At 47.7% G+C, this 26,802-nt stretch overlaps 2 protein-coding genes across 11 annotated transcripts; both read right to left on the bottom strand.

Moving 5' to 3' along the window:
• Positions 1-80: 80 nt before the first annotated feature.
• Positions 81-4,219, bottom strand: SLC10A3 (solute carrier family 10 member 3). Of its 6 annotated transcripts, none has more exons than XM_084788388.1 (5): positions 4,083-4,219; positions 3,834-4,015; positions 3,507-3,574; positions 2,566-2,738; positions 81-1,880 (listed from the first exon to the last, which is right to left on the bottom strand). In XM_084788388.1, the coding sequence occupies exons 4-5, from the start codon at positions 2,614-2,616 to the stop codon at positions 309-311; spliced, it is 1,623 nt and encodes a 540-aa protein (XP_084644514.1). In that variant the 5' UTR covers positions 2,617-2,738; positions 3,507-3,574; positions 3,834-4,015; positions 4,083-4,219; the 3' UTR covers positions 81-308. The 6 variants fall into 6 exon arrangements, with proteins under 6 accessions (XP_084644514.1, XP_084644515.1, XP_084644516.1 ...); XM_084788389.1 differs by having other exon boundaries at positions 3,870-4,015; XM_084788390.1 differs by having other exon boundaries at positions 3,834-3,996; positions 4,083-4,212.
• Positions 4,220-7,914: 3,695 nt separating this feature from the next.
• FAM3A (FAM3 metabolism regulating signaling molecule A) lies at positions 7,915-16,022 on the bottom strand. 5 transcript variants are annotated; one of them, XM_084788394.1, is made up of 10 exons: positions 15,788-16,022; positions 15,436-15,508; positions 13,740-13,853; positions 13,057-13,080; positions 10,661-10,784; positions 10,471-10,529; positions 10,026-10,076; positions 9,621-9,708; positions 9,411-9,537; positions 7,915-8,608 (listed from the first exon to the last, which is right to left on the bottom strand). In XM_084788394.1, exons 2-10 carry the CDS (start codon positions 15,446-15,448, stop codon positions 8,513-8,515), a joined length of 696 nt encoding a protein of 231 aa, XP_084644520.1. In that variant the 5' UTR covers positions 15,449-15,508; positions 15,788-16,022; the 3' UTR covers positions 7,915-8,512. The 5 variants fall into 5 exon arrangements, with proteins under 5 accessions (XP_084644520.1, XP_084644521.1, XP_084644522.1 ...); XM_084788395.1 differs by having other exon boundaries at positions 15,833-16,022; XM_084788396.1 differs by having other exon boundaries at positions 9,621-9,705; positions 15,788-16,021.
• Positions 16,023-26,802: the final 10,780 nt, after the last annotated feature.

Raw genomic sequence — 26,802 nt, 5'->3', positions numbered from 1 at the left:
GTTCAAATTCTAGTCCATACCTTACTCTTTCTACCCCCATCCACAGGCTCCACGGGACAAAGACTGGAAGGGACCCAAGCTTGCTTTTGTCTTTTATTGAAATATGTTTTGGGGCAGTACCCAACTATCTAACTCAGCATGGCTTCTTTGGCACTGAAAGCTGGAAAAAAAAAGTAAAAACAAAAACAAAAGCAAAACCCCTGGATTTGTGTGAGTGCATAGTGCATGAGAACTAAAGGCCTTTGGTACACAGAACTGTGGGGAGTGGAGTGTGGGGGCTGAAGGTTATAAAACTTGATCCAGAGGATTCAGGGAACATGAAACAAGCTGCTGTAGATGAATTGGCCAATAACTAAAGCCAGCATCTCAGAGGTACCACTCAGTGCCACAATGAAAGGGGCCTGAGAAGCATAGTCTGCTTGAAGGCGGCGCAGAGACAACTGCAGCATGGCTAAGGCGAGCAGGCTGTTTTGCACCCCTACTTCAATGCTGACTGTCCGCCGCTGGGCTACCGGCAGCTTCAGGCATATGGCCAGGCTGTAGCCCACCAAGAGGCCAACCAGGGGCACTGTGAAGCCCACCAGTACAATGGGTAACCTGACTCCCACTAGGATGAAGACGCCCATGTGGTAGGCCAGGAACAGGCCACCCAGGAGAAGTATGAAGCTGAAGGGCTTGATGACCTGCAGCAGTAGCTCGGAGAACTTGGGGAGCTTAGACTTGATGACCACACCTGCTGCTATGGGGATGGCGATGAACAGCAAAGTCCCCAGTATCTTGGAGATGGGCACATGGAGTGTTTCATGGATGCTGAGAAGGCGGCTATAGATGGCTGATGAGAGTGGGAGGAAACCAGTGGCAGCCACGGTTGAGATGAAAGTCATGGATATGGCCAGGGTGACATCTCCTCCAAGGAGGAGACTGAAGAGGTAGCTCCCCCCACCGCCAGGTGACGAGCAGGTGATGATGAGGCCCAGGGCCAAGGCCTTCGGTAGCATGAAGACTTTGGCCATCAGGAAAGCATAGAAGGGCATGACCAGAAATTGGCCCAAGAGGCCCAACAGCATGGGTTGGGGGCTCTGAAGGAGCTCCTTCAAAACTTCAAGTTCCACTTTGCACCCAAATGAACACTTGTTGACAAATATAAGAGGCAGGAGCAGGTAGAGTATTGGGTTCTCTGAGAAGTGGCCCAGGTTGGCGTTGAGGGTAGAAGGGATGTCTTCAGCAGGTGACACCCTAATGCAGAAATCTCTCCGTTCTTCGATCAGCAGGGGCGGGGCCTCATGGAGGTCCATGAGCTGGAGGTGCAGTGGGGCTAGCCCAGCCAGACCTGAATGGATGCTCACCACGAAGCCACGCCCACTGCCCCAGGTTATAGCACTCACATTCTTGATGGTCAGCACCTCTGTGTCCAGGGATAGAACCCTCAGTGTGGGGCTGGGGCCTGTCCCATTGGCCTGTCCAGAGTACTGGCTAGAAATCACAATGATACCCTCGCTCTTCTCAGGGAACTCAAACTCTGTCACTGAGCCGTCCCCAATGCTCAAATAGTGACCACCTGTCAGTGGCATAGCGTGGCCCAGAGCAGTGCTGACATTGGCACTGGCCATCACTTGGGCCCCCAATGGCAGGCTGATGAGCATCAAGGCAGCTCCAAACATGCCTAGGAAGCCTGTATAACCACCCTGTCCTCCCAGGCCAGGCAACTGCTGGGAGCTACCTCTGCTTCTCCTGACCACCATGGCACTTCTCAAAGGATAGTGTCTGCAGGCCCCTTGTGTCTTAGGGGAGCACCGTTGCTTGTGCTGTTGGAATGGCCTCAGAAGGGTCCATGGGATGGTCCTGGTCCTATGTTGTCTTCCTTGAGAGCAGAGAAATTCCTGAAAAGAGGCAAAGGAAATGGTTAATGAAGAGGAGAAACTGCAAGCTCAGGGCCATGAGGCTCTCACAGAGCCTTTAACCTCTTGTTTGGGGATAGTGTTGGCCCTTGAATGCCATTCAGCCACCTCCCTTCAAGCCCAGCTGCCTTAAGCCTCTCAGCCCTCAAGAGGGGTTACCTATATTTGGGAAACTTAGTCTGGCCAATTCCATGGCCTTGCCTCCTATGGTGACCTCACAGAGATGGTCTCATAATGAGGGTTTTAGGAGAGCAATCTCTAACCCTGCCACCAGTAGCCCATTCCACACTCCTATCAAGAGGCAATGATACCACCATGGGACTGAACTAAACTGCTTCCTGGAGAGGCTAGATGCGGTGGCTCATTCCTGTTATCCCAGCACTTGGGAGGTGGAGCCAAGAGAGTCAGGAATCTAATCTTATCCTTCAGTTACATAGCCAGTTCCAGGGCAGCCTGGGAGACTTGATACTCTATTGCCAAACAAAACAAATAAAATAAATGGCTTCCTGGGGGAAACGAGGAGACTAGTCAGCTGAGAACAAAGGGTACTGATGGGAACATTGGCTTGGGCCAGATCCAGGTCTTTAAAGAATAGAATAGGGGAGTGTGAGTGCCATTTGCCAGCTACAAAGTGTTGACAAAGTGATATGGACAGTAGGTGACTTACTGAACAAAAGGTTCCTGTGGCGGACGTGTCTTGTCCTCGCGGGAAGCACATCCTTACTGCTCAGCGGAGTTACAGTAGGTCTGAATTAGACATCTACTGGGAAGCCTTCTCTTGTCAGAGCTTCCCAGTCTCGGATTTTGAGTTCTCATAGCTGCTGCTACAGCTGAGAGGCTCTGTTTAGAGTCGTGTGGCATATATTACTTTACCAGAGTATTTTATTTGAGTGGGGCGTGGTGGTGCACGCCTATAATCCCAGCACTCGGGAGGCAGAGGCAGGCGGATCCCTGTGAGCTCAAGGCCATCCTGGTCTACAGAGTGAGTCCAGGGCAGCCAAGGGTACACAGAGAGACCCTGTCTTGAGAAACCAAAAGCAAACCAAACCAAAACCAGAGTCTTTTATTTGAGACAAGGTCTCTTTTAATAGTCTTGGTTGACTTGCAACTCACACATAAACGAGGCTGGCCTTAAACTCACTGTGACCTGCCTGCCTCTATCTCTTAAATGCTGGAGTTAAAGGTGTAAGCTACCACATTGAGCCCCACCAGAGTCTTTTTGTTCTGTCGTTGAGATAGGACCTCACTGTATAGCTCTAGCTGACCATGTAGACCAGGCTGGAACTCAGAGAGCCGCCTACCAAGTGCTGGGATAAAGGTGCGTGCCACATACCAGCCTTTTAAGCTGATAGTGGAGCCTGAGTATTTGTAAGGGTGGAGTCATTTGGAGCGAGAGACGGGATCTGCCTCCGTCCATTTCACAACTGGATAGTCAACACCCTTGTATCATCGTTTGCTAGAACTGGGGCAGCTAGACGGCAGTAGACACAGCAGGTTTTACATTATGGCTTGCCAGGTACCTTAAGCCTGCTGGTGTTCCTGATCAGTCTTTGGCCCCAGGTCTCCAGCTATATGGCCTTTACTGATTTTTGACTTTGAGTCACTTACCGTGGGGACCCTGGTCCAGCCTTGTGTCTCCCTGATGACGAGAAGGCAGGAAAACCAGAGCAGGGTAACTAGTGAAGTAGAGAGGAAAAGAGGTAGGCATCAGAGTGGTGTGAGCCAGTTAAGGGAGAGGCTAAGGGCCACCACCCACACACAGCCCATCCTTCCAGTTGGGCTGGTGGACCTGAGTCACTGCAAAAGGGACTTGGCCACTATCCTACCCCTCTGCTGATCGAGGAGCTGCAAGAGTTAGGATTAAATGCACCCCAAGGCTGATGAAACAATCCCGCCCAGAAGCTTTTCCCACAGCAGCGAAGTGTTGGGTCTTACGGATAATGAGCAGTGATGACCAGGTCTCCTCTGTACCTTGGAGTTAGGGGGTTGTCAGGTGGTTGGAGAAGTTCGGAAGGGCTCACACTCCCGCGGGCAGTCTTGGGTTCAGGAGAGCTTCCACGTCATTCTGGTGCCCACAAGGCCTCTCACTGGGCCTGGCCTGAGTGGGTAATCAGGGACTGCGGATGGAGCCAGAAGTCACCTTCCGTTCCCCCCGTCCTCCCCTTCCCAGCTGAAGTCTCTCACCTGCCTCCGTGGCCACAGAACCCAGCACAAGTGGCGGCAAGGCCGGCAGATGCCGGCGGCGAGCGCGGCCCGCCGGGGCCTCGTCCCGCCCCCACAGGCTCCGCCCCACAGAGGCTCCACCCGCGTTCTAGGACTCCGCCCTCTCACAGAAGCCCTCGCCTCAGCAGGCTTGTGTCGGGTTTGTGACAGGACGTGACGTTTCTGTGAGCGACAAGCTGGCCCTACCACGTGAGACCTGACTTCCTTAGCCACCGCTTTGGCTTGCTGAGCAATAAGTACACTCTGTGTGGTTACCTCTTGGGAAAAAATGGGTGGTGGGAAAGTGCAGTGGTTAAGTGCTGTACTATTTTTGCAGAAGACTCTGGTTTAGCTCGCAACCGCCTGTAACTACAGTTCTGGGAGATTTGATACTTTCTTCTGGCCTCTGCCCATACTGGATGCATGTGGTGCACATACAAACATGCAGACAGGCACTCATACACATAAAATAAGTCTTTAAAAGGAAAGGTGATTTGTATACAGGTGGCTCTGTTACTGCCATGCCTGCCTGTCTCTCCATCTCTGTCTCTGTTTGCCTACCTGCCTTTCTCCCTCTCCCTCTCCCCCTGCCCCTCCCTCTCTCCCTCTCCCTCTCCAGGGTCATACAGCGAAACCCTGTCTCGACCCCCTCCCACCCACCCCCGAAAGAAAGAAAGAACAATGAAGCTTTTGAGCCAGCTCAGCTGGCAAAAGCACTTGAGGTCTGTCAATATCACTAGTTCAGTGGAAGTAAAAAACAGACTCTTCTGACCTCTGTGAGCATTCACGTGTTCCCAAAATTGCCAGGTAGACCAGAATAAATGAGTAGTGCTCTAAAATGTACCTTTCCCTAGATATGCCTGTAATTCCAGCACTTGGAAGGCTGAGGCAGGAGGATTGGTTTTTTTTTTTCCCCAAAACAAGGTTTCTCTGTGTAGCCTTGGCTGTCTTGGAACTCGCTCTGTTGACCAGGGTGGCCTCGAACTTAGATAGCCACCTGCCTCTGCCTCCCTGAGTGTTCAGATTAAAGGCGCATCACCACCCTGCAGGAGTACTGGATATTTAATGCTCTTTTATCTTTAGAGGCAAGAGTTCAAGGCTATCCTCCGCATACAGCATGTTTAAGGCTACAGGAGACCTTACCTCACAAACAAGTGCTAGAGAAGTGCAGTGAGGGTCGAATATGATGGCAGTGCATTGTATTCATATATGAAATTACTGAATAATACATAATTTAAAAGCAAAGAAAATAAAAAGTCTGGAGAGACAGGAGTGAGTACTGCTCTTGGGGAGGACCTGAGTTTGGTTCTCACAGTGTCAGGTGCCTCACAACCTGTAAATACAGCTCCAAGGGTTCTGACAGCTGGATTCCAAGGACACTGGCACTCACATATACTCAGACACATACATGCATACTTGATTTAAAAATAATTGTAAAAAAATACAGAAAGCCATCTGGGTGTGGTGGCGCATGCCTGTAATCCCAGAACTGGAGGAGGCAGAGGCAGGTGGATCTCTGTGAGTTCGAGGCCAGCCTGGTCTACAGAGTGAGTCCAGGACAGCCAGGGCTACACAGAGAAACCCTGCCTCAGGGGCATGGGGGAGAAGAATACACAAAGCCAGAGAACCTCTTGGAGCTAGTGTTATACTTTAGTTTTAGAATGCTCTTCTGGTGTACATGTAGGCAAAATGTAATAAATAAATCTTTAAAAATAAATAAAAATAATTTATCCCAGAAGAGAAAAAGGAAGGGCTATTTATATTAAGTAAGGACATCAAGTTCCAAAAGAGAAGTCATCTGGACCAGAGAAAAGAGAACAGACAATAGGAAAAGCTGGGATAACATCAAGGCATTTCAGATGGGAGACCTGCTACTGAAATGGGCAACAGAACCACAGTAGTGACCCTGAGAGTCAGGCTATTTCCTGTTCTCCAGACAGGCGAGGAAGGCATCATCTACATATGTGTGTGCAAGGTGCATCCAATACTTGTAGGAAATATAGTAACAACAGTTGTTTTGACCAGGTAGCATCAGGATACAGCACCTTGTTTTCTCTGAAGTAACTATCCTACCAATACCCCAGTAAAATATGGATTGCATATGAGTGACCCTAATACAGGCCCCTAGGGTGGGTACCTGCTCCACTGTATATAGCCAGTTAGGCTGGTAGCGGGACAAATCCATACCCAGTCTCGACTATGGAGAGTTAGCCTTCAAAGTTGGTTTGAACCTTGTGGGAATTCTGACACACACAACGCTCTCCACTGTCAGCTTTCTAGCTGTGTTGGGTCAAATGGGAGATGAATCTAGCCTGTGTTGCCATATCTGTGGCTCTCTTCTTACTGTGTAGCAGTGACTGCTCAACACAGGCACTTAGTTAATATTTCTAAAACAAATGTACAAAATTTGGGCCTGGAAGTTAGTTAGGTACCCAAGTTCAATCTACAGAACATGCTGGTGCAGGCTTATAATTCCAGTGCTGGGAAGGTAAAGACAGGAGGATCTCTGGGGCTCACTGGCCAGCCAGTCTAGCTTACCTGGTAAGTTCCAGGCCAATGAGAGACTGTGTCTCAAAATACAAAGTGGGGCCAGTGGGATGGCTCACTGGATAGAGATGCCTGCCACCAAGCCTGATCACCGGCGTTTGATTCCTGGGAGGAACCATGTGGTGTAGGGAGAGAACCCATTCTCACAAGTTGTCATCTGCCCTACACCTACACACGCCCCCACACGTACACCTACACACGCCCCCACACGTACACCTACACACGCCCCCACACGTACACACATTCAAACAATGTACATTTAGTTTAGTTTAGTTTAGTTTAGTTCTGGTTTTTCGAGGCAGGGTCTCTCTGTATAGCCCTGGCTGTCCTGGACTCGCTCTGTAGACCAGGCTGGCCTCGAACTCACAGAGATCCACCCACCTCTAGCTCCCGAGTGCTGGGATTAAAGGTGTGTGCCACCCCCGCCTGGCTAAAGTAAATTTAAATGTCATTAAAATATTAAAGGCATACGCCACCATGCCCGGCTTTTGATTTGAAGTTTTGATCCTCCTGTCTCATTCTACTTCCCAAGTGTGGAATAATAGATGTATACGATTACATCCAACTCTACTCTCATTTTTTGAGGCCTGGTTTTCCCTTACCAGTACTTTCCCTTACTCAGTACTTTCTTTTCTTTCTTTCTTTGTCTTTTTTTTTTTTAAGATTCATTTATCTTATGTGTATGAGTGACATCAGAAGAGGGCATCAGATCACAGTATAGATGGTTGTGGTTGTGAGCCACCATGTGGTTGCTGGGAGTTGAACTCGGGACCTCTGGAAGAGCAGGCAGTGCTCTTAACTGCCAAGCCATCTCTCCAGCCTCAGTACTTAACACCAATGGACAAAAGGCTTGGAAAGCAGGTTTCCACAGTAGGACTTTTGCGTTTCTCACCCCTGGCGTGGCCACCTCAGGGATGCTTTATGGGATCTTCACATTATTATGCCTTGATGTCTCCCATCTAAGAATTTCAAGTTACATTCTCTCCCTTTTGGAACCAGGTTGCTTCTACACTTCTGGAGTCGTTTCAGTGCCTGTACTGGTTTTAATTTCCATCTTTCCCCTACTGGTTCACATTGTCTTAGTGAGAGTGAATTTCTTTGGGTTTCTGTATATAGAACAATCTAATTGAAGATATTCGGCCTCCGGAGTCACATCTGAGCCACAGGGCCTGTTGACAAAGGCCCCAGGAACAACATGTTGGTTGAGCCTCTGAGACTCATTTGTCTCCCCCTGCCCACACAGGACACCACCTCCTTTGATTCTCCACTGAGGACAATATATGAATGCGCTTTATTCTACTGAAAGTGATTAGTTTATTAACAAACAGGTCATTTAGAGGGTGAGCCCTCTGAGAAAGTGCATACAGCCATAGACTTTATGAGGATCTTTGATTGGACTCCAGCTACTTGGGCACCAGAGGCCAGATTCCTCCATTCGGGCTTGCAGAAGTGATCTGATTAAGCTCGGATTTGGCTTACTCAAAGGATCACATTGAACATAGGATTGGAGAGCAGTGCAGTGCCTCTGGAAGGAAGAGTTTCTGGAAGATGTACCAACCTACAGGTTGGCTGCTCCAGTGAGAGGGGCAAGCACTGAAGACCCTTGCCTCTGGGGGACTTAAGAAATAGAAGATGACACAGGAGGGGCAGAGGAAGGGGCTGGGTATGAGCTGACAGTGGGATCAGCTTTAGGAAAAAAGGACACAGGTACCTAAGCTCCGTGACAAAGTTAAACGGGCCAGCCCTGCAGACCCCATCACCTTGACGCCACTTTCAAGCCCTGATGATATGTTAGGGCGGGGAAGGCTCCACCCTACACTGGTGCCATGTTGCTTCCTTCAGTCTGGTCCCAGAGCTCTGCTGTGCTAGCCCGCCATGCTTCTTCGAGGGATACAGCCTTCCATCTCCAGGGCCTCAGGCCAGCCCTCATACTTGTTGGTGTGCTTGCTGTTCTTCATATGCTGTAGAGGTTAACAGGAAGTCATGACCTGGCCCTCAACCAAGGATGGGCCATAGGCCTGATATACACTAGGAAGATGAGCACCGTGGACAGGAGGGAGTCCATACGGCCTTGGCTTCAGGGCAATACTGGAAGCTGCTTCCCTAGTTGGGGTGAAGGGTCCTGGAGGGCATGAGCTTGAGTTCATTTTGTCAGCCACAGACACAGAGAAATTTATATTTGTTGAAAGCTGCACTTGGAGGCCTACCTAAGACTTTCTGCCTTACCTCTTTATGTAAGGATGATGCCAGGGGCATTTTTAAAAAAAAATCTGAGACAGTATCTCATGTAGCCCAAGCTGGCTTCAAGTTTGCTATGTGGCCAAGGATAATCTTGTACTTCTGATCCTCTTGCCTTTACCTCCACAGTGTTGGTAGTACAGGTGTGCCCCCATGCCGAGCTTTATGCAATACTAAAGAGTGAACACAGGGCCTTGTGTATGCTAGACAAATGCTTCCACCATAAGTGAGCTACATCCCTGGACTGAGCTTCCTGAAGATGTTTGCAACGATTTCTTAGTTATAAATCTGGCCAATATGCAGTCTGACGTTTAAAGACTCTTTAGGTTAAATTACATACAGTACAAGGAAAATCAAAGTTCCTGTCTCTCCCCATGGTGATAACAAGGATCCAGGGCTAACCAAGGGACAGATGAGGGACACAGAACAGATGCTGGACAGAATTCACGGAGGCTTTGGTGTAAAATGCAGTGATGGCCAGGTCACCAGGGATAAGAGGCAGAGGTGCCAGGTTCTCTGCTGTACCTGCTCAAAGGGGCTCTTGTTCTGCACACCCTTGGCTCCCACAAACACCCAGCTGTCACGGAAGGATAGCTCCTTGGCGTTCCTGCTGCCCAGCTCAGAAAAAAGCTTCCTGGTCTCTTCGTTCATCCTGTCATACAGTAGGGAGAAGCTCGGACTGACGACCATTACTGTACTGCAACAACACTGAAGCTGGACTTAGAAGTCACTTACTTGGTAGCTGGATCATCATAGGATGCCACAAACACCAGGGTACCTTCATGCAGGGGCCGGATGAACTTCAAGAGGTCATTGACATCTGCTGGAGATGGGCCACAGAACATGGAGCTCCAGGTTTCACTGAGCAGCCCTTCCCCACCAAACAATAGTCTTCACATGAGGAAAACAAAGGAGGAACTAGGCAGGGCTGCTTCACATCAAGGGCCATCAGTGCAGGCACAGACAAACTGGTAAAGAAGCTAGGGCCATTAGGTCACAAAACACAGAATCCAGACAGAGATCTCCCCATCCCCTGCGTTTTGTGAACCCAAGGGTATACCTGAACAGCTGAGTGCAAAGACACAGAGGGCAGAGTTTGCGGGAGAAAGCAGACAGTAGGCTGCTGTGGCAGTGACTCACCTCCAGCCCACATGTCAAAGGCTCTGGCTTCTAGGAGCTCACCACTGACCCCTGTGTCAAAAAGAGGAAGACCTGCTGAGAAAGCTGTCTGGGCAATGCCACTTTCCTACTTAGCCCCCAGCCCAGGCTCAAACATGGTGGGTGGCAGCCCCTTTCTACAAGCTTCCAACATGTCCTGTCATCCTCTCATTCACAGAGCTGTAGCCCATGGAGCCTCTGGCATCTGAGGTCTTAAGTGTCCACCACTATTATCACTGCTATCACGTTCACTGGGTGACTTCCTTTGTGGAACTTTCAGCTGGCATAGAATCCTTCCCAAGCTCCTTGGGAGTGCTCAGAAGCCACCTGTACCTGCAGAAGGAGTAATGAAGTGGAGGGGGGCAGGCCACAGCATGGTATCTGCTTCTATGGTCTGAACTCTGACCCCACAACATGGGGGACTCACCATTCACCAGGGCGATGTTCAGCCCACGGCCCACATTGTCCTTGACGCTGCTCATGAGCCTAGCAGGGGAGCAGAAGATCGCTTGTGGGCATATCAGCTTTGCTCTTCCTCACATATCCCTCAGCCTTTGGCCTTTACAGACCTGGCCTCAGGTCCCGTACCCCCCCCACTTCCCAGCCCGTATGCTCACATCTTGTCCTCGAGGCAGATCTTGGGCCCGATGACATTGGCAGCCCCGCTGACTATGCGAAAGGCCAGGTGTTCCTCAGGACATGGCTGGGGCAGGCCACACTTGTACTTCCTGGCCCTTGGTTCTGAGTAATGATAGCAGATGTGACTCATGTGCCTGGCCCTGGTGTCACCTGAGATCTGAGACTGGAGGTCAGGACTAGCCACAGGGCTGAAGGAACAGCCATAGAGCATGGAAATGGGGACGGAGGTAGGTAGGGCTCAGACCAAAACTGGGGATGATTCCAAGTGACGTGTTGGCAAGGAGGTAGGGACTCCAAGAATAAGGCTTTTCTGCTACTGGTAGGAAATGGGGAAGGGGATTGACATCTGGCTTAGAACCCTTATACAATCACAACAAAGCAGATGACCAGAAAGGCTAGGTGGGAGCTCCATGAATGAGGCACACAGTCACATCAAAGTGGATAAGCTGAGATGCGCGGGCAGTGTATGGGACTCTGGAGATGACCTCTGTTATGGCTAGAGTCTGAACTCTTACTTCCTCAGAAGGTAGCTTTTCTGGGAAATAAATTATGATGAAGTCAGGCTGGAGAGAGGATAAAAGCACAACAGAGATGCTGTGACATAGTACAGACAAAAGATGGAGTGGTGCAGCTACAAGATGAGGCACTGAAGTGGCTTCTAGAATCTGCAGAGGCACAGAAAGACACTTACCCGGTTACCTGGCGCTGACACTTTCACTCATGGTCTTTTTTTCCAGAATTGTAAGAAGGTAAGTTTTGTTTTGGTTTTGGTTTTTTTGGGTTTTTTTTTCTGAGACAGGGTTTCTCTGTGTGGCCCTGGCTGTCCTGGACTCACTTTGTAGACCAGACTGCCCTCGAACTCAGAGATCCGCCTGCCTCTGCCTCCCAAGTGCTAGGATAAAAGGCGTGCACCACCACGCCTGGCCCAAATTTTGGTTGTTGAAGGCACCTGTTTTATTCTGCTTCTCTTAGGGTAACTTTAGGAAGCTAATACAGGTTTTGGTGCCAGGAATTGGGAGTTTATATAAACAAATATTTAAGAATGTAAAAATGGATTTGGAACTGGGTAGACTAGACAAAGGCTGCAGAGTTTTGGGAGTATATAGTAGAAAGAGCCTACACTGCTTAAAACAGAAAACAAACAAACAGCCTCCCGCCCCCCCCCCCATCCTGTTGGTAGATTCAATACAGAGTGAAGCCAGGAACGGTACTGCATATCTGTAATCCCAGGACTTGGAAGGTTGATGTAGTAGGATCATGATTTCATGGCTACCCTGGGATGCTGTATTAAAACAAATTTAGCAGTATGGATAGGACAGTAAACACACTTCTGGTGCAAGCTCAGAAAGAAGAGAGCAATAGAGAAAGATTCTCCTGTTGAATCTCTTGTTTACAGCATCCTAAACAAAGTATTGATAGTAGCACAACATTATAGACTTTTTGAGTGGGGAACAAAGGAAGTTGAAGAAGCCATTGTTGGGTGTGGGAGGAAAGGCCATCCTTGTTATAAAGTGTGAACTGTTCTGGTGTTCTGTAGGACAGAAAGCTTGTAAAATCCTTAGCAGAGGAGATTCTCAAACACACACAGTGTTAAAAGTATGACCTGGATTTTCCTTGCTGCTGTTCATGGTAAAATGAGTAGACAGAGCAGTTGGGGAAAGAAATATCTATCAATCATGAAGGAGAACAGAAACACTATGAAAAGAACAGACCTAAGAATACAAGGAAGGTAAGCCAGGCGTGGTGGCGCACGCCTTTAATCCCAGCAGAGGCAGAGGCAGGCTGATCTCTGTGAGTTCGAGGCCAGCCTGGTCTACAAAGTGAGTCCAGGACAGCCAAGGCTACACAGAGAGACCCTGTCTCGAAAAACCAAAAAACAAAACAAAACCCAAAAACAAAAAATAAAAAAACAAATAAAGAAAATGATGGAAGAAGAAAGGAAGGAAAGACGGAACGAAAGAAGGAAGGGAGGCTGGGAAGAAAGAATGGAGGAAGGAAGGAAGGTTGGTTCTGAATACAGAGGCAGGGATGAAGAGGCCAAAGAGGGCCCATTCCAGAGGATGGGGTCACTTCTGTGGGGCTAGAGAGCAGACTACCTGGACATAGAGATTTCTTCTCAGGCTTTGAAATCTACAAGTTGCCTTGCTGTGACTGGGCCTTGCTTAGGACCATGAGCCCCCTTTCTTCCCCATGTCTCTTGTTTTGAATGGGCATTTTTTCCTCTGCCTACCATCTGATGGTGGGGACCTCATTTACTAGCTAGTTGGGAGAGGCCCAGCTGCAGAACAGACACCCTGGGGGCCTGGCTGGCAGTCAGAAAAGGCAGTATGAAATGCAGGCACAAACGGGAACAGGGAAGGGACAGGAAGCTTACCTGCAGTCACTGAGTTCTCTGGGCCTGTGGGTGGAGAGTTTTTTCTGTTAGCATGGAGGCCTCCAGGAGCCTACAGCACAGTACCCAGGCTCAGGGACTCAGGGCTAAGTCAGGCTATATTTGGCATGCTCCCCACTCAAGTCTCAGTGGTGCCCTGATGTAAAACTGCCTGCTTCAGAAGGATGAATCGTGATTGTAAGTGGTGCTTAGGTGACTTGGCACCAGTGACAAGATGGACAGTCCTTTATGCATCTCAGAGCCCAACACATCAATATTCAGTGGAGGCCTTGCCACTCCTTGCTCTTACTCACTCCTTGCCTTTGTTTTGTTTTTTTGTTTTTTGTTTTTTGTTTTTCTTTTTTTCTTTTTCTGTGTAGCCCTTGGCTGCCCTGGACTGGCTTTGTAGACCAGTCTGGCCTCAAACTCAGAGAGACCCACCTGCCTCTGCCTCCCCAGTTCTGGGATTAAAGATGTGGGCTACCACACCAGGCTATTCACGCCTTACTCTTTGCAATTAGGGGGTGTTTTTCTCTAGGTCAGTTGGTAGGAACAAGGGTGCATTTGTGTTAGAAGATAGGCTGAGTGCAACAGAAGGAAGTCTGCCAAGACGGGGATGGAAAACCCAACCACCACACCCCATATTGGACACCTTTACAGTGAATCAAGAGGGTCCCAACACTCACTGGTGAAGAATTGCTGAATTCGAGGAAGGCCACCACCAGGACCACCCAGGAGTATGGTGACTAGGATCCAGGTGAGACCCATAGCGATGATTAGGGCCACGATGCGCAGGGGGCCTGCAGGCAAGAGACACAGGGCAGGGCTATCTCAGACAGCAGTGAGGACCCTTGAAAATACCCCGCCACCTCCCATCCTACCATGACCAGATCTCCTCTTCCACCTGAGAAGAAGTGACGGCAGGATTTGAAGGTGGGGGACCCTTTGCTACCCGCCAGACCTAAGAGGGAGACTTGAACTTTTTCCTGGTGGTGGAAGGAAAGTGAAATCAAACCTTGAGGCTGATGTGTTTGGGTCTCCCCAGCAGGTTTGGAGGGGCCTTTTAGAACTCATGCTCAGCGTCTTGCTTCTGAAAATGCAGTATATCTCCAGCTCACCCATTTGCCTCTCCTTTCTTCTTGTTCTGAGGAGGCTTTATTCTCTTTGGTTTTGTCTTGTTTTTCTGAGACAAGGTCCCTCTGTGTAGCCCTGGCTGTTCTGGAACTCACTCTGTAGACCAGGCTGGCCTCGAACTCACAGAGATCCACCTGGCTCTGCCTCCCGAGTGCTGGGATTACAGGTGTGTGCCACCACCGCCCCGCTTCTATCCTCCATTTGAAGACCACTCCTCCTTCTATCTCAAGACCAATCGAGTTCTCTCCTGCTTAGATACACTGTGCTAAGGCACCTTCTTTCTGTCTCACTTTCTCTCCTATTAGCAACAGGTCATAACTTAATAAGATAAAGAGGAAACAGAGCTTCTGCAAGAAAAATCTCATCCTCTGACTCCTCACCTTCCAATTCCCCACCAAACTCTTTAAAACTTTGTATTGGGGTTGGGGCTATAGCTCTGTGGTGGAGCATTTGCCCAGCATGCATGAGACCCTGGTTCCATGGCCAGCATACACATAAAAAGGCATCTGCACTGTGACTTCTATCATCTCTCACCACCCAACTCTCTCCCAAAGTTTTCTAATCTAGTCTTGCCCCCAAAATACCAACCACATGACCTAAAGCAGGCCACCTAATGACTTTCATGGTGGCATATTTCTGGTTGACTGGCTGCTCAAGCCCTCCTGATGTAAACATCTCACTGCTAGCTTCTAGGACACCAGGACACTGTCTCCTGACACTGTCTCTGGGACTTCCTCTGTGTTGGTTACATTGTCTTCCATTACTCTTGCCCCAAACCTGTTCTTTCCAGGCTGCCTAGTCCTGTCTTCATACTCTATGGGAGACTAATCTACCACAGGAATCAAGTTAAACACCATGCAGCAATGACACCTTATTTTCTGGCTCCAGTTCTGATCTGGCTTGAACCTACATCCTTCCAGCCAGTTCCTTACTGCCCAACTCAGGTTTATCCATGAAGCTGCTACCTTAGCAGTTGTCAAATTCTACTTTCACCCCCAATCGGTCCCTCCATGAGCCAGTTTTTATCTCCAGAAGGCATCTCAGTTGCCCAGCTGACAGCAGAGCTGCCACTCGGATCATATCCAACCTCACAGGCACCTAAGTCAGAGGTGACAGAATTTGCTCCTAGAAAGAGTGCATGTGCAGTCGTCCATTATTAACAAGTAAACCAGTGACCACCCAGGCCCCTTCTAAGACAGACACTTAGAACACCTGGTGTCTCCTCTGTTCGCTATGGAAGCCACCCACCTGCCAACCTCATGTCCACTTCTCTCGCTGGGTTGGGACCTCCGGCAGGTGCACTGTTTAGTGACAGTGGGCTCTGGGAGGAATGAAACAGGTGAGTAGGTTTGGGGTGGGGTGGGGGGGTAGGAGTAACTCTGTGCTGGGCTAGATCGGTGCTACGACTTGTTCTTCCAAAACCCAGACCAAGCTCAGTTCCTCGTGAGCGCTGGGAGAAGCTCTGCCTGGAGTGGAGGGCCTTGGGACCCGGTCGCGCCTCAGGCTAATGGAAGCCTCCAGGTTTTCCTCCCACAACCCAGGCCCCTCCCATGCTAGGCCCAGGGCTCAGGTCATTCCTCTCAAGGCTGGCGGCAGAGACCTAGCGCGGGCCAAGGATGTTGCCCGAGTGGAGGGAGATGCAGACCGGATCAGGGAGTTCCCCAGTGGGCTCGTTTTGCCGGCTAGCTGAAGCAAATCAGTCACGTTGAGAGGCTTGGGTGGCACTACAATGGCGGCTGGGGGAGGGCCGCAGTCCACTGGCGTCGCTGGGCCACAGGCCCATAGGCTGCGCTGTGGGGCTGCGAGTCCTCGGGCAGGCTCCACCTCCAGACCCACCTCCGCCCTCTTCTCCTGAGGCTGGGTGGGAGGTGCTTAGTGCGGCTGAGCGTCTGCTGCTCGTGCCACCTAGCTTTGTAGAGCCAGAGCTATTGGTGTTCTGCTCAGGAAGTTGTCTCCTGCACCAATGAGTTTAAGGCTCTTTCTCACTTTTTCTTCTAACAGATTTAATGTGTCTGGTTTTATATTGAGATCTTTTCTTTTCTTTTTTTAAATTTTTTAAAATTTATGTGTGAGGGTATCGGTATCAGATCTTGGAGTTACAGACAGTTGTGAGCTGTCATGTGGGTGCTGGAATTGAACCCGGGTGGACTTTAGTTTTGTACAAGGTGATAAATGTGGGTCTATTTGCATTTTTCTACATGTAGACATTCAGTTAGACCAGCACCATTTGTTGAAGATGCTATCTTATTTCCATTGTATGGAGTTGGCTTCTTTATAAAAATTCAAGTGTCCATCAGTGTGTAGGTTTATTTCTAGATCTTTGATTCGATTCCATTGACCAGTACCTGTCTATTTCTATGCCAGTACCATGCCATTTTTCTTTTGTAATTTAAATAATTTATTCAGATTACATCCCAGTTGTTATCCCCTCCCTTGTATCTTCCCATTCCCACCCTCCCTCCCTCTTCCTCCCTGTTCCCCTCCCCTAGACCTCTGACAGAAGACGACCTCCTCCCCCACCATATGACCACAGCCTATCAGGTCTCATCCAGATAGACTACATCCCCTTCCTCTGTGTGCCCGCCAGGACTCCCCGCCAAGGGGAAGTGGTCATGGATTAAAGACCTCAACATAAAACCAGACACACAAAATCCGTTAGAAGAAAAAGTGAGTAAAAGCCTTGAACTCATTGGCACAGGAGACAACGTCCTGAACAGAACACCAACAGCTCAGGCTCAAAGGTCAACAATTAACAAATGAGGCCTCATGAAACTGAAAAGTTTCTGTAAGGCCGGAGACACTGTCAACAGAACAAAATGACAGCCTACAGACTGGGAAAAGATCTTCACCAACCCTATATCTGACAAAGGGCTAATATCCAAAATATATAACGAACTCAAGAAATTAAACACCACCAAACCAAATAGCCCAATTAAGAAATGGGGTTCAGAGACAAACAGAGTATCCTCAACAGAGAAATATCAAATGGCTGAGAAACACTTAAAGAAATGCTCGACATCCCTAGTCATCAGGAATATGGAAATCAAATACTCTGAGATTCCATCTTACACCTATCAGAATGGCTAAGATCAAAAGCTCAAGTGACAGCACATGCTGGTGAGGATGTGGAGAAAGAGGAACACTGCTTCATTGCTGGTGAGAGAGCAAGCTTGTACAACCCCTTTGGAAATCAATCTCATTTTCTCCCCCAGAAAGCTAGGAATAGTGCTACCTCAAGACCCAGCTATACCACTCTGGAAATCAATCTGGCGCTTTCTCAGAAAATTGGGAATTGTTCTACCTCAAGACCCAGCTATACCACTCCTGGGCATATACCCGAAAGATGCTCCACTGTACAACAAGGACATTTGCTCAACTATGTTCACAGCAGCTTTATTTGTAATAGCCAGAAACTGGAAACAACCTAGATGTCCCTCAACCAAAGAATGGGTAAAGAAACTGTGGTACATTCACACAGTGGAATACTATTCAGCCATTAAAAACAAGGCAATATTGAAAATTGCAGGTAATGGATGGAACTAGAAAAGATCATCCTGAGTGAGGAGCCCAGACCCAGAAAGACATACATGACATGTATTCATTTATAAGTTGATATTAGGCATGAAGTACAGGATAACCATACTACAAATCAAGGACCCAAAGAAGCTAAGTAACAAGGAGGATCCAAGTGTGGCCCTTCTTGAGTCTCACTCAGAGGGGGGTATAGAATAGACAGTGGAAGAGGAAATAGAGAGGCAATTGGATAGGAGATGGTGGGGGAAGGGAAATGAGGCGGGGTTCGCAGAAATCAGATGTGGGAGAGTGGGGAAGGGAGGTTTGAGGGCCTGGGGAGAAAAGGGAAACTGAGGACGGGAGCATCACTGAGACAAGCTGGACACCTGCAACAGGGTAGGCTACAAGGAGGATATAGGGTTGTCTCTAGCTGAGCCTCCTGGCAGCAGGGGACATGAGACTGAGGAGGACACCTTCTAGTCAGGTAAGACCTATAGTGGTGGGAGAGGAACACCAATCCACCCACAAAACCTTTGACCCCAAATTTACCCTGCTTACAGATGTGAAGAGATAAAGATAGAGTAGAGAGTGTGAGGGAATTGACCAACCAATGCCTGTCCCAACCTGAGACCCATCCCATGGAAGAGAGCCAACCCCTGACACCACTGACGATTATCTGCTATGCCTGCAGACAGGAGCTTAGCATAGCTGTCCTCTGAGAGGCTCCATCCAGCAGCCGACTGAATCAGATGCTGACACTCACAGCTAAGCATTACACTGAGCTCGGGGAGTCCTGTGGAAGAGTGGTGGGTGGGTGGGCAGGCAGGTGGGGGTGGGGTGGGGAGGATGACCCGGAGAGGACAAGAACGCTGCAAGAAGACCAACTGAGTCAGTTAACCTAGACCCATGGGGACTTACAGAGACGGAAGCACCAACCAAAGAGCAGGCATGGACTGGACCTAGGCCCCCTGCACAGGCGTAGCAGGTGGGCAGTTTGAGCCCCAGTAACGGGAGCAGGTGCTGTCTATGACATGGACTCTGTTGCTTGCTTTCCTCGATCACTTCACCCTAACAGGGCTGCCTTGTTGGAGGCCTCAGTGGACAAGGGGCTCAGTCCTGATGCAACTTGATGTGCTGGGGTGGGTTGGTGTATGTGGGGGCTCTCCTCTTCTGGGGGCAAGGGGAAGGGGGATGGTGGGGGGAAGAGGGTAGGAGGGAGGGATGGTGGGGAGAGGAGGGAGGGTACGATCGGCATGTAAAGTGAATATATAAATTAAAAACAAGTTTTGAGAGGGAGAGAGAGAGAGAGACAGACAGACAGACAGACAGACAGAGAGAGACAGAGACAGAGACAGAGACAGAGACAGAGACAGAGAGGAACCCAGCTCTCATCATTTTGCTGGCTCAGTGAGGAAAGCTGGTGGTAAGACAGATAGCACCCCCCATGCACTAGCTTTTTGATCATGGTGCTTCATCCCAGCAACAGAAACCCTAAGACACTGGGTTAGAGTTATACCTTATCACAAAGAAAACAAAAAGATTAACTATCAGGTTCCCTTACACCTTATTTGCAAAACAGATAGATTTTGCTTATCCTTGTATTATACACCGAGTATTCATTTAGTTTAGTTTCTTTGGGGAATAATACTGATTCCTGAAGCTAGGGCCATGTGCATGCTGGACAGGCATCCGACCATTGAACCATGGCCTCGCTTCATTGATAGATTTCTTTTGTGGACTCTACCACTGAGCTACATCCTCTTTTTTACCTTTTAAGACAATCTTTAAAGTTGCCCAGGATGTCAATGAAGTTACTCTAAAACCTAGGCCAGCATTAAATTTGCAGTTCTCCTGCCTGGGATTGCAAGCCATTGCCACTGTGCCAAGATTCATTTTGTGATGACAAGATTGTAGGAAATTTTTTCCTTTTTATTTGCACTATCCTTCATGTTTGAAAGACATTTGAAGAGTGCTAGACAGGGGCTGGAGAGATGGCTCAGAGGTTAGGAGCAATGACTGCTTTTCTAGAGGGCCTGAATTCAATTCCCAGCAACAACATGGTGGCTCACAACCATCTATAATGAGATCTGGTGCCCTCTTCTGGCCTGCAGGTGGACATGCAGATAAAGCACTGTATATATAATAAATAAAATAAAATCTTAAAAAAAAAGAGTGCTGGAGAGTTGGCTCAGTGACTAAGAGCATATATTACCTTTCCAGAGGACCCCACATGACAGCTTACAGCCATCCAGTTCTAGGTAATTCAATGCCCTCTTCTATTCCCATGGGTACCAGGTATGAACATGTACATATGAAATAAAATAGATAAAATCTTTAGGAAAAAGAAAAATGTTTTAAGAATGGGTGTGGAGTGTATATTTTGTAATCCCAGTACTTGAGAGACTGAGCCAGGAGGATTGCAAGTTCAAAGCCTGCATTGGCTACACAACCTGGGTTGTCTAGACCAGCATGGGTTACAGGAGATCCTGTTTCAAACCAAACCAAAATACTACTAAGGGTATTTAGATGTTGGGTGTTAGGGTCCAAAAATCCCAGACAACCAAGCAGTCAAAAGAGTCCAACAAAGCAAGCTCTTTATTTGAATTAGGTAGCAAAAACTGACCAGACACAGACTTGGGAGCTCACTACATCTTCGAACATTCATCTTAGTAAGTAATTAAGCAGATGACAAAAATTTATCCTACTCAGGCCACTACTGATGAATCAGGGCCACAGAACATACTTGGGAGCTCAACTGTAACTCCAAGCCAGAATGTTAGAGTTTTTAATCCTGAAATTGCAAATATCTGTGCTAACTTATCCCTCCGATCAGGATTTAGGGAGAGGGGACTTCCGTAGGAACACATCTTTGTGGTGCACTTATCCTGTTTCTATTGGTTGGGTTACTGAATTGTGTCAGGGTGACTTGCCTAGCATTCATGTCTCAATTTGCCAAGCAGGATGCCAGTTATCCATGAACATGTCTCTTTCTGCCAAGCAGGATGTCAGTTACCCAGGGAGGTCTCGGAAACTTAAACTTTATTTGATCCCTATTTCCCTATTCAAAATGGAAGTTTTATTCAAAATGGCTTCAGTTTGGTTCCTTCTTACATTGAGTATATTTTTCTTTGCTCTTTCTTTCTTTCTTTTTTGAGACACGGTTTCTCTGTGTAACAGCCTTGGCTGTCCTGAACCTGCTTTGTAGACCAGGCTGGCTTTGAACTCACAGTGATCCACTGGGTATATTTTTCAATCACTCTCCACTTTAAGTTTGTGTGTGTGTGTGTGTGTGTGTGTGTGTGTACATGTGGAAGTCAGAGGACAACTTTGTAGAGTCAATTCTCTCCATCCACATTTATATGGGGTCTGGGGTTCTTAACTTGCTGAGGTGTCTTGCTAGCCTCCACATTATGTTTTGAGATAAGGTCTTTCCCTGAGTCTGAGACTTGCCAATTTGCCTAGGCTGGCTGGCCAGTGAGCTCTAGGGCTCCGCTTGTTTGTCCCTCCCCAGCTCTGGTATTCTGGATAATTACTGTTCTGCCTGGCACATGTGTGCTTGACATGTTCTCATGTTTCTGTGGCAAGCACTTTATTAACTGAGGGAGCTCCCTGGCTCTATCTTTTTTTCCTGGATGCTTTGAACATTTGCTATTTCTCTCTGATTTTCTATGGTTTCCATTATTATACTTCTAGGCATTGATTTATTTTGATGCATTCTTCTTGGAATTGGTTTTCTTTGCCTAAAGATAAAATTATAGCAGTTTGATTTCATTATCTTTAACTTCTTTTTGTTTTTCTGAGACAAGATTTTTCTGTGTTACAGCCTTGGCTGTCCTGGACTCACTCTGTAGACCAGGCTGGCCTTAAACTCACAGAGATCCACCTGCCTCTGCCTCCCGAGTGCTGGGATTACAGGTGTGCCCCACCACTGCCCTGCTTACTATTTTTATTTTATGTATGTGGGTGTTTTATCTGCATTTATGTATGTGTTCTGCAGGCAGGCTTGTTACCCAAGGAGGCCAGAAGAGGGCACCAGATAACCAGGAACTGGAGTTATAGGCTGCTGTGAACCGCCATGTGGGTGATAGGTATCAAATTCAGGTATACTCTCTGCAAGACCAGCAAAGGCACTTAGCTATTTAGTCTTTCCTCCATGGGCTAGCAAGATGGGTCACTGGGTAAAGGAATTTGCTGCCAAGCCTAACAGACCTGAGTTTGATTCCCAGAACCCATATGGTGCAAGGAGAGCATCATCTCTCACAAGTTGTCCTCTGATCTCCACACGGGCTGTGGGAGTTGAATGAGAATGTCCCCCATGGACTCACATGTTTTTTTTCTAACTTCCTTTTTTAAAGAAAGACTTATTTATTCATGTATTTTATGTATGAGTGCTCTGTCTTCTTCATGTACACCAGAAGGGACAATCAGATGGCTGTGAGCCACCATGTGGTTGCTGGGAATTGAAATCAGGACCTCTGGAAGAGCAGTCAAGTGCTCTTAACCAGTGAGCCACCTCTCCAGGCCTCTGGACTCACATGTTTTAATACTTGGTCCACAGTTGGTAGAACTATTTGAGAAGGATTAGGAGGTGTGGCCTCATTGGAGGAAGTGTGTCACTGGGAGCAGGCTTTGAGGTTTAAAAAGCCCATGCTATTCCTAGTTAGCTCTCTTTGCTTCCTGTTTGTGGATCAGATATAAGTTTTCAGCTACTGTTCAAATGCCTGCTGCCATGCTCCCCACTATGATGGGCAGGGACTCTAACCCCATGGAACAATGATCCCCCAATTAAATATTTTCTTTTATAAGTTGCCTTCATTATGGTATTTTATTACAATAGAAAAGTAACTAAGACAGGCCCTATAGCATGTGTGTTTCCCCTGCCATAATAAATGAAAAAACCCAATTGATACAGTAAATATATGTATTTCTGTGATACAGTGACATGGGAAAGGAAAACGGCAGGCTGTCCTGACTTCCATTTCTGCTGACATTTGTATCTGCACACATGCATACTCACTAAATATATGTAGTAAAATCAGAGTGAAGTGAACGCAACAAAGGCTTTTAAGTATCACTCAGCTTTAGTCTCCTCTTCAGCTTCTTTGTCTTTTTTTTTTTTCTAGACAGGGTCTCTCTGTGTAGTCCTGGCTGTCCTGGACTCACTCTGTAGACCAGGCTGGCCTCGAACTCACAGTGATCTGCCTGCCTCTGCCTCCCAAGTGCTGGGATTAAAGGCGTGCACCACCTCACCTGGCTTAAAAATAACATCTTGAATAGCATTTTGTGTGTGTGTTCTGTAAGGAACATTGAAAACCTGTAGCTAGATTTTCCCCCTTTCCTTCCTACCTCTCTCCCTCCCTTCCCCTTTGAGCTTTTGATTTTCCTGCCTCCACCTGACACATGCTGGGATCACAGTCATGTGCCACCACATTCAGTTTTTATGTATTGCTAGAAATGGAACCTGGGCTTCATGAATGCTAGGCAAACACTCTACAAACTGAACTACATCTCCAGCCCTAAGTATTGTATTTGGAACCTCCCCCTCCCCCAAGACAGGGTCTCTCTGTGTAACAGTCCTGGCTGTCCTGGACTCACTTTGTAGACTAGGCTGGCCCCGAACTCACAGTGATCCTCCTGCCTCTGCCTCCTGAGTGCTGGGATTATGTATTTGGAAATTTAAAAAATATGTTCCATGTATTGTTCTAAAAGACTGGAATGTTTCCTAGTTTGGGAGCTTTTTAAGCTGATAGTAAAAACCGGGTGTGCTTTACATGCCTGTCGTCCCAGCACTTGGGCAGCTAAGGCAGGAGGATGACTGCAAGTTTGAGGACTTCCTGGAGTCTTTCATGACATAAGTCCAACACCAGCAGCCTGAGACACACAACAAGATCCTGTCTCAAAAAACTAACCAGAGGCTCGAGAGAAGGCTCAGAGGATAAGAGCACTTACTGCTCTTTCAGAGCACCTGGGGTTTGGTTTCTAGTATTCACTTGGTAGCTCATATCCACCCACAATTTCAGTTTCAGGAATCTGATGTCCTCAGGCATTAGGCTTGCACATGTATACATGTAGGCAATCACACATACATGCCAAATATATATATGGAAACCCAACCAAACAACAATATTTGCATGTTAAAGCTGTGTGCTCATAATTCCAGCACTTGGGAAGCCTAGGCAGGAGAGTTACCCAGAGTTCCAGGACAGCTTGAACTACATTTTGTGACCTCTATCTCAAAACAATAATAAAGCTGAACCTTTTTTTTTTTTTGAGACAGGGTTTCTCTGTGTAGCCTTGGCTGTCCTGGACTCCCTTTGTAGACCAGGCTGGCTTCGAACTCACAGCGATCCACCTGCCTCTGCCTCCTCAGTGCTGGGATTAAAGGCGTGCGCCACCACGCCCGGCATAAAGCTGAACCTTAATACGGTAAATTATGCTTAGTAAAGTAAAAAAGGAGGTTAAGAAGAGAAATTACCCATATATGAATTCCCCCTGCTATGAACTGTTATGCCAACACTTCAAAAGTTCAGTTTTGTTTTGGTTTTTTGAGACAGAGTTTCTCTGTGTAGCCTAAAATATTATTTTTTTTATGCACATGAGAGCACAGCTGCATGTCAGAAGAGAGCATCAGATCTCATTATAGATGGTTGTGAGCCACCATGTGGTTGCTGGGAATTGAATTCAGGACCTCTGTAAGAGCAGACAGTGCTCTTAACCTCTGAGCCATCTCTCCAGCCCCAAATTTATTATTAAGCAATGGAATTCTGAAAAGCTATTAATCTAGCTTTGCTCAGCACTGACCATTATTATCAGAGTCACAAGCTCAGGATTTTAAATTTTCTTTGGTTGTCTTCTAAGTATAGACTTAAATGTGCTTCTAATTGTGCTAAAAACATCTGTTCAATCTTGCAAGTTAAATGGACTCCAGATAAGTACTGTCAATCAACAACCTGTTCCCCACCTGCCTATTCCATCTATGGCCTGTTTCTGATGGTGGGATCTCCTCACCTTTCCTTGGTTTTGGGACTCCCCTCCTCCAAATACCAGGACCTTGGGCCTGGAAGTATCAAATGTACACCAAAGATTTAAAAAAAATTCCCCTAAACTCCTTATCTTTATCTTCTCTCCCTAGTCTTTCAAATCAACAATAGACTGCTCCAGTGCCAGCTCCAGATGTTCCCTCAAAATATGTATCCTGGACAAGGTGGCTAGCCTCAAGGGTGTCTAGCCTTACTGGCTGCTTCAACTAGGCCTGCATTTTCCTAGTCCCAGATGGTCCTGCACAGCCTAGACAGCAAGTCAAACAAACAGCCTACTCTTCCTGGACTTGGTCAGCATTCCAGCTTCTCTGGGTCCCCCCTACAATGACACCCGAAGGCCAGCAGAAGTAGTCATAGAGATTACACATTGCTCCTTTATCTATTTATTGTCACCAAAAAGGCGGGGATGTTAGGTTTTAAACCTGGGGCAAATAGCTGAGGTGCCTATCTAAACATATTAAAGTTGATCTGTCTGCCAGGTTCTCCATGAATCCCTCAGACCCTACCTGTTACAAGGCCCTCCTGGCTGGCATACCCTGCTCTGAAGTCTTCAGCATTTAACTATGCTCTCCTTTTTATCAATGGTTTGTTCTTGCCTATTCACTAGGATGGCAATGTCCAAGTTTCTTTTGCCTTGATTTTTTCTTGCAGGTTTCTGGGCAGGAGCCCCAGCTATCCTTTAGATCCAAGGCTCTGCTGGCCATCCTCACCCTAACCAGACTGTGTTACTCTCATGGATAGGTGACCAGGCAGGGATGAGGACACTCAGTTCTCAGTAGCAAGCTAGTGAGAAGTCTTGATTGTTCAAACAAGAAGCCCTGGATAGCTGGCTATAGAGACACATGCCTGTAGTTTCAGCTACTGGGGAAGCTGAGGCAGTATTGCTGGAGCCCAGATTGCTCAAAACAGCAAGAACTGTCTTAACACAAAGTTGCCTTCGGAAGTAGGAGGCAGAAGGGCCAAGCCCAAGTTGTTTTGTTCCTAGGCCTGGATTAGTAGGTCCTACATGGCCTAAATGCATGTTCTTAGCTTTCTGCCAGGAGCAGACTGTGCCTCAGTTGCCCATTATCTAGGCCATTGGCTTGCTTTATGTATAGACCTTCTGCCCTTTGGTCACTGTCCTATTACCCTTGTCTATTAGAACTAAGGCATGAGTGTAAGGGTCATGGTGATGGAGCTTCCTACTATCTACCAAGGGCTCAGCTTAGAGCAGAGGTTCAACAGGTTTTGTTGCTCAGGGCCAATGTCTTTGTGGGGGGCATGGCAGTGTGTTGAATGAAATTCCTGTTCACCAGGCAAAAGATTGTCTGCAGGTATAGTTAGCTGACGACATCTTACAGGGGTAAGGTGGGCATTGATTCCAGTTTGACAAGTACCCTAAGAGGCAGAGGCTAGATAGCCACAAACAGGAATTTCTAAAATCCCTTGATGCTGGAAAAGATGGAGGGCTCTTCCCTAGAGGGTTCCTTGCATCCAGCAGGGTGACACTGAACTTCCAATGTTGGAAGCACCTCACTGTGGTGCTTTGTTATGGTTACTGCAGGAAGGTACCTGACAGATCATACAGGCTCAGAACTCTAGCTCTTTAGCTGTAGTTAAGGCCAGAGGCTGGGTAAGGTAGCATTTCTGATTATCCTTTCTCCCTTGCTTTCAATGTCAGTCAGTCATAAGACTTACCAACTCCCCAACTCTCCTTCCTAAGTACTAGGAGGGTAAAGCTAGTAAGTTTACTGACTTGCATGAACAATAAAGCAGTAGTATTTCTGTAGAAGGCAAAAGGCAGCGTGATCTGCCCTTGTACTTCAGGCTAGTCTCATTGACAAACATCCCTGTAGTGGTGATGGCAACAGATACAGGGAATAGGCTACAGAGGCTGGAGGTCAGACCCAGGCTCCTGGCTGAAGCCCTGGGAGACCTCAGGAATAAGGATGACGAGAGAGTCAGGAAAGGAGGGAAGTGTGGAGCAGGTGTTGGGGTTAGGACTCTAGAAGGTAACATGATGTGACGGCTAATATCGTTGGTCAACTTGAGTACATCTGGAATGAATTAAACCCAAAAAGTT

Source organism: Acomys minous (assembly GCF_964271855.1).
Source record: "Acomys minous genome assembly, chromosome: 7".
Classification (NCBI taxonomy): Eukaryota; Metazoa; Chordata; class Mammalia; order Rodentia; family Muridae; genus Acomys; species Acomys minous.
This window is presented reverse-complemented; position numbering and strand designations above follow the sequence as displayed.

Excerpts from the sequence above, each read along its gene's own strand:
- SLC10A3 (XM_084788388.1), bottom strand. The coding sequence starts at position 2,616 with ATGTGCTTCCCGCGAGGACAAGACACGTCCGCCACAGGAACCTTTTGT. Across the intron at positions 1,881-2,565 it reads CCACAGGAACCTTTTGTTCA|GAATTTCTCTGCTCTCAAGG; the intron begins GTAAGTCACCTA and ends GCCTCTTTTCAG.
- FAM3A (XM_084788394.1), bottom strand. Across the intron at positions 9,709-10,025 it reads CTTTGACATGTGGGCTGGAG|CAGATGTCAATGACCTCTTG; the intron begins GTGAGTCACTGC and ends GCCCATCTCCAG. Across the intron at positions 9,538-9,620 it reads TATGATGATCCAGCTACCAA|GATGAACGAAGAGACCAGGA; the intron begins GTAAGTGACTTC and ends ACTGTATGACAG.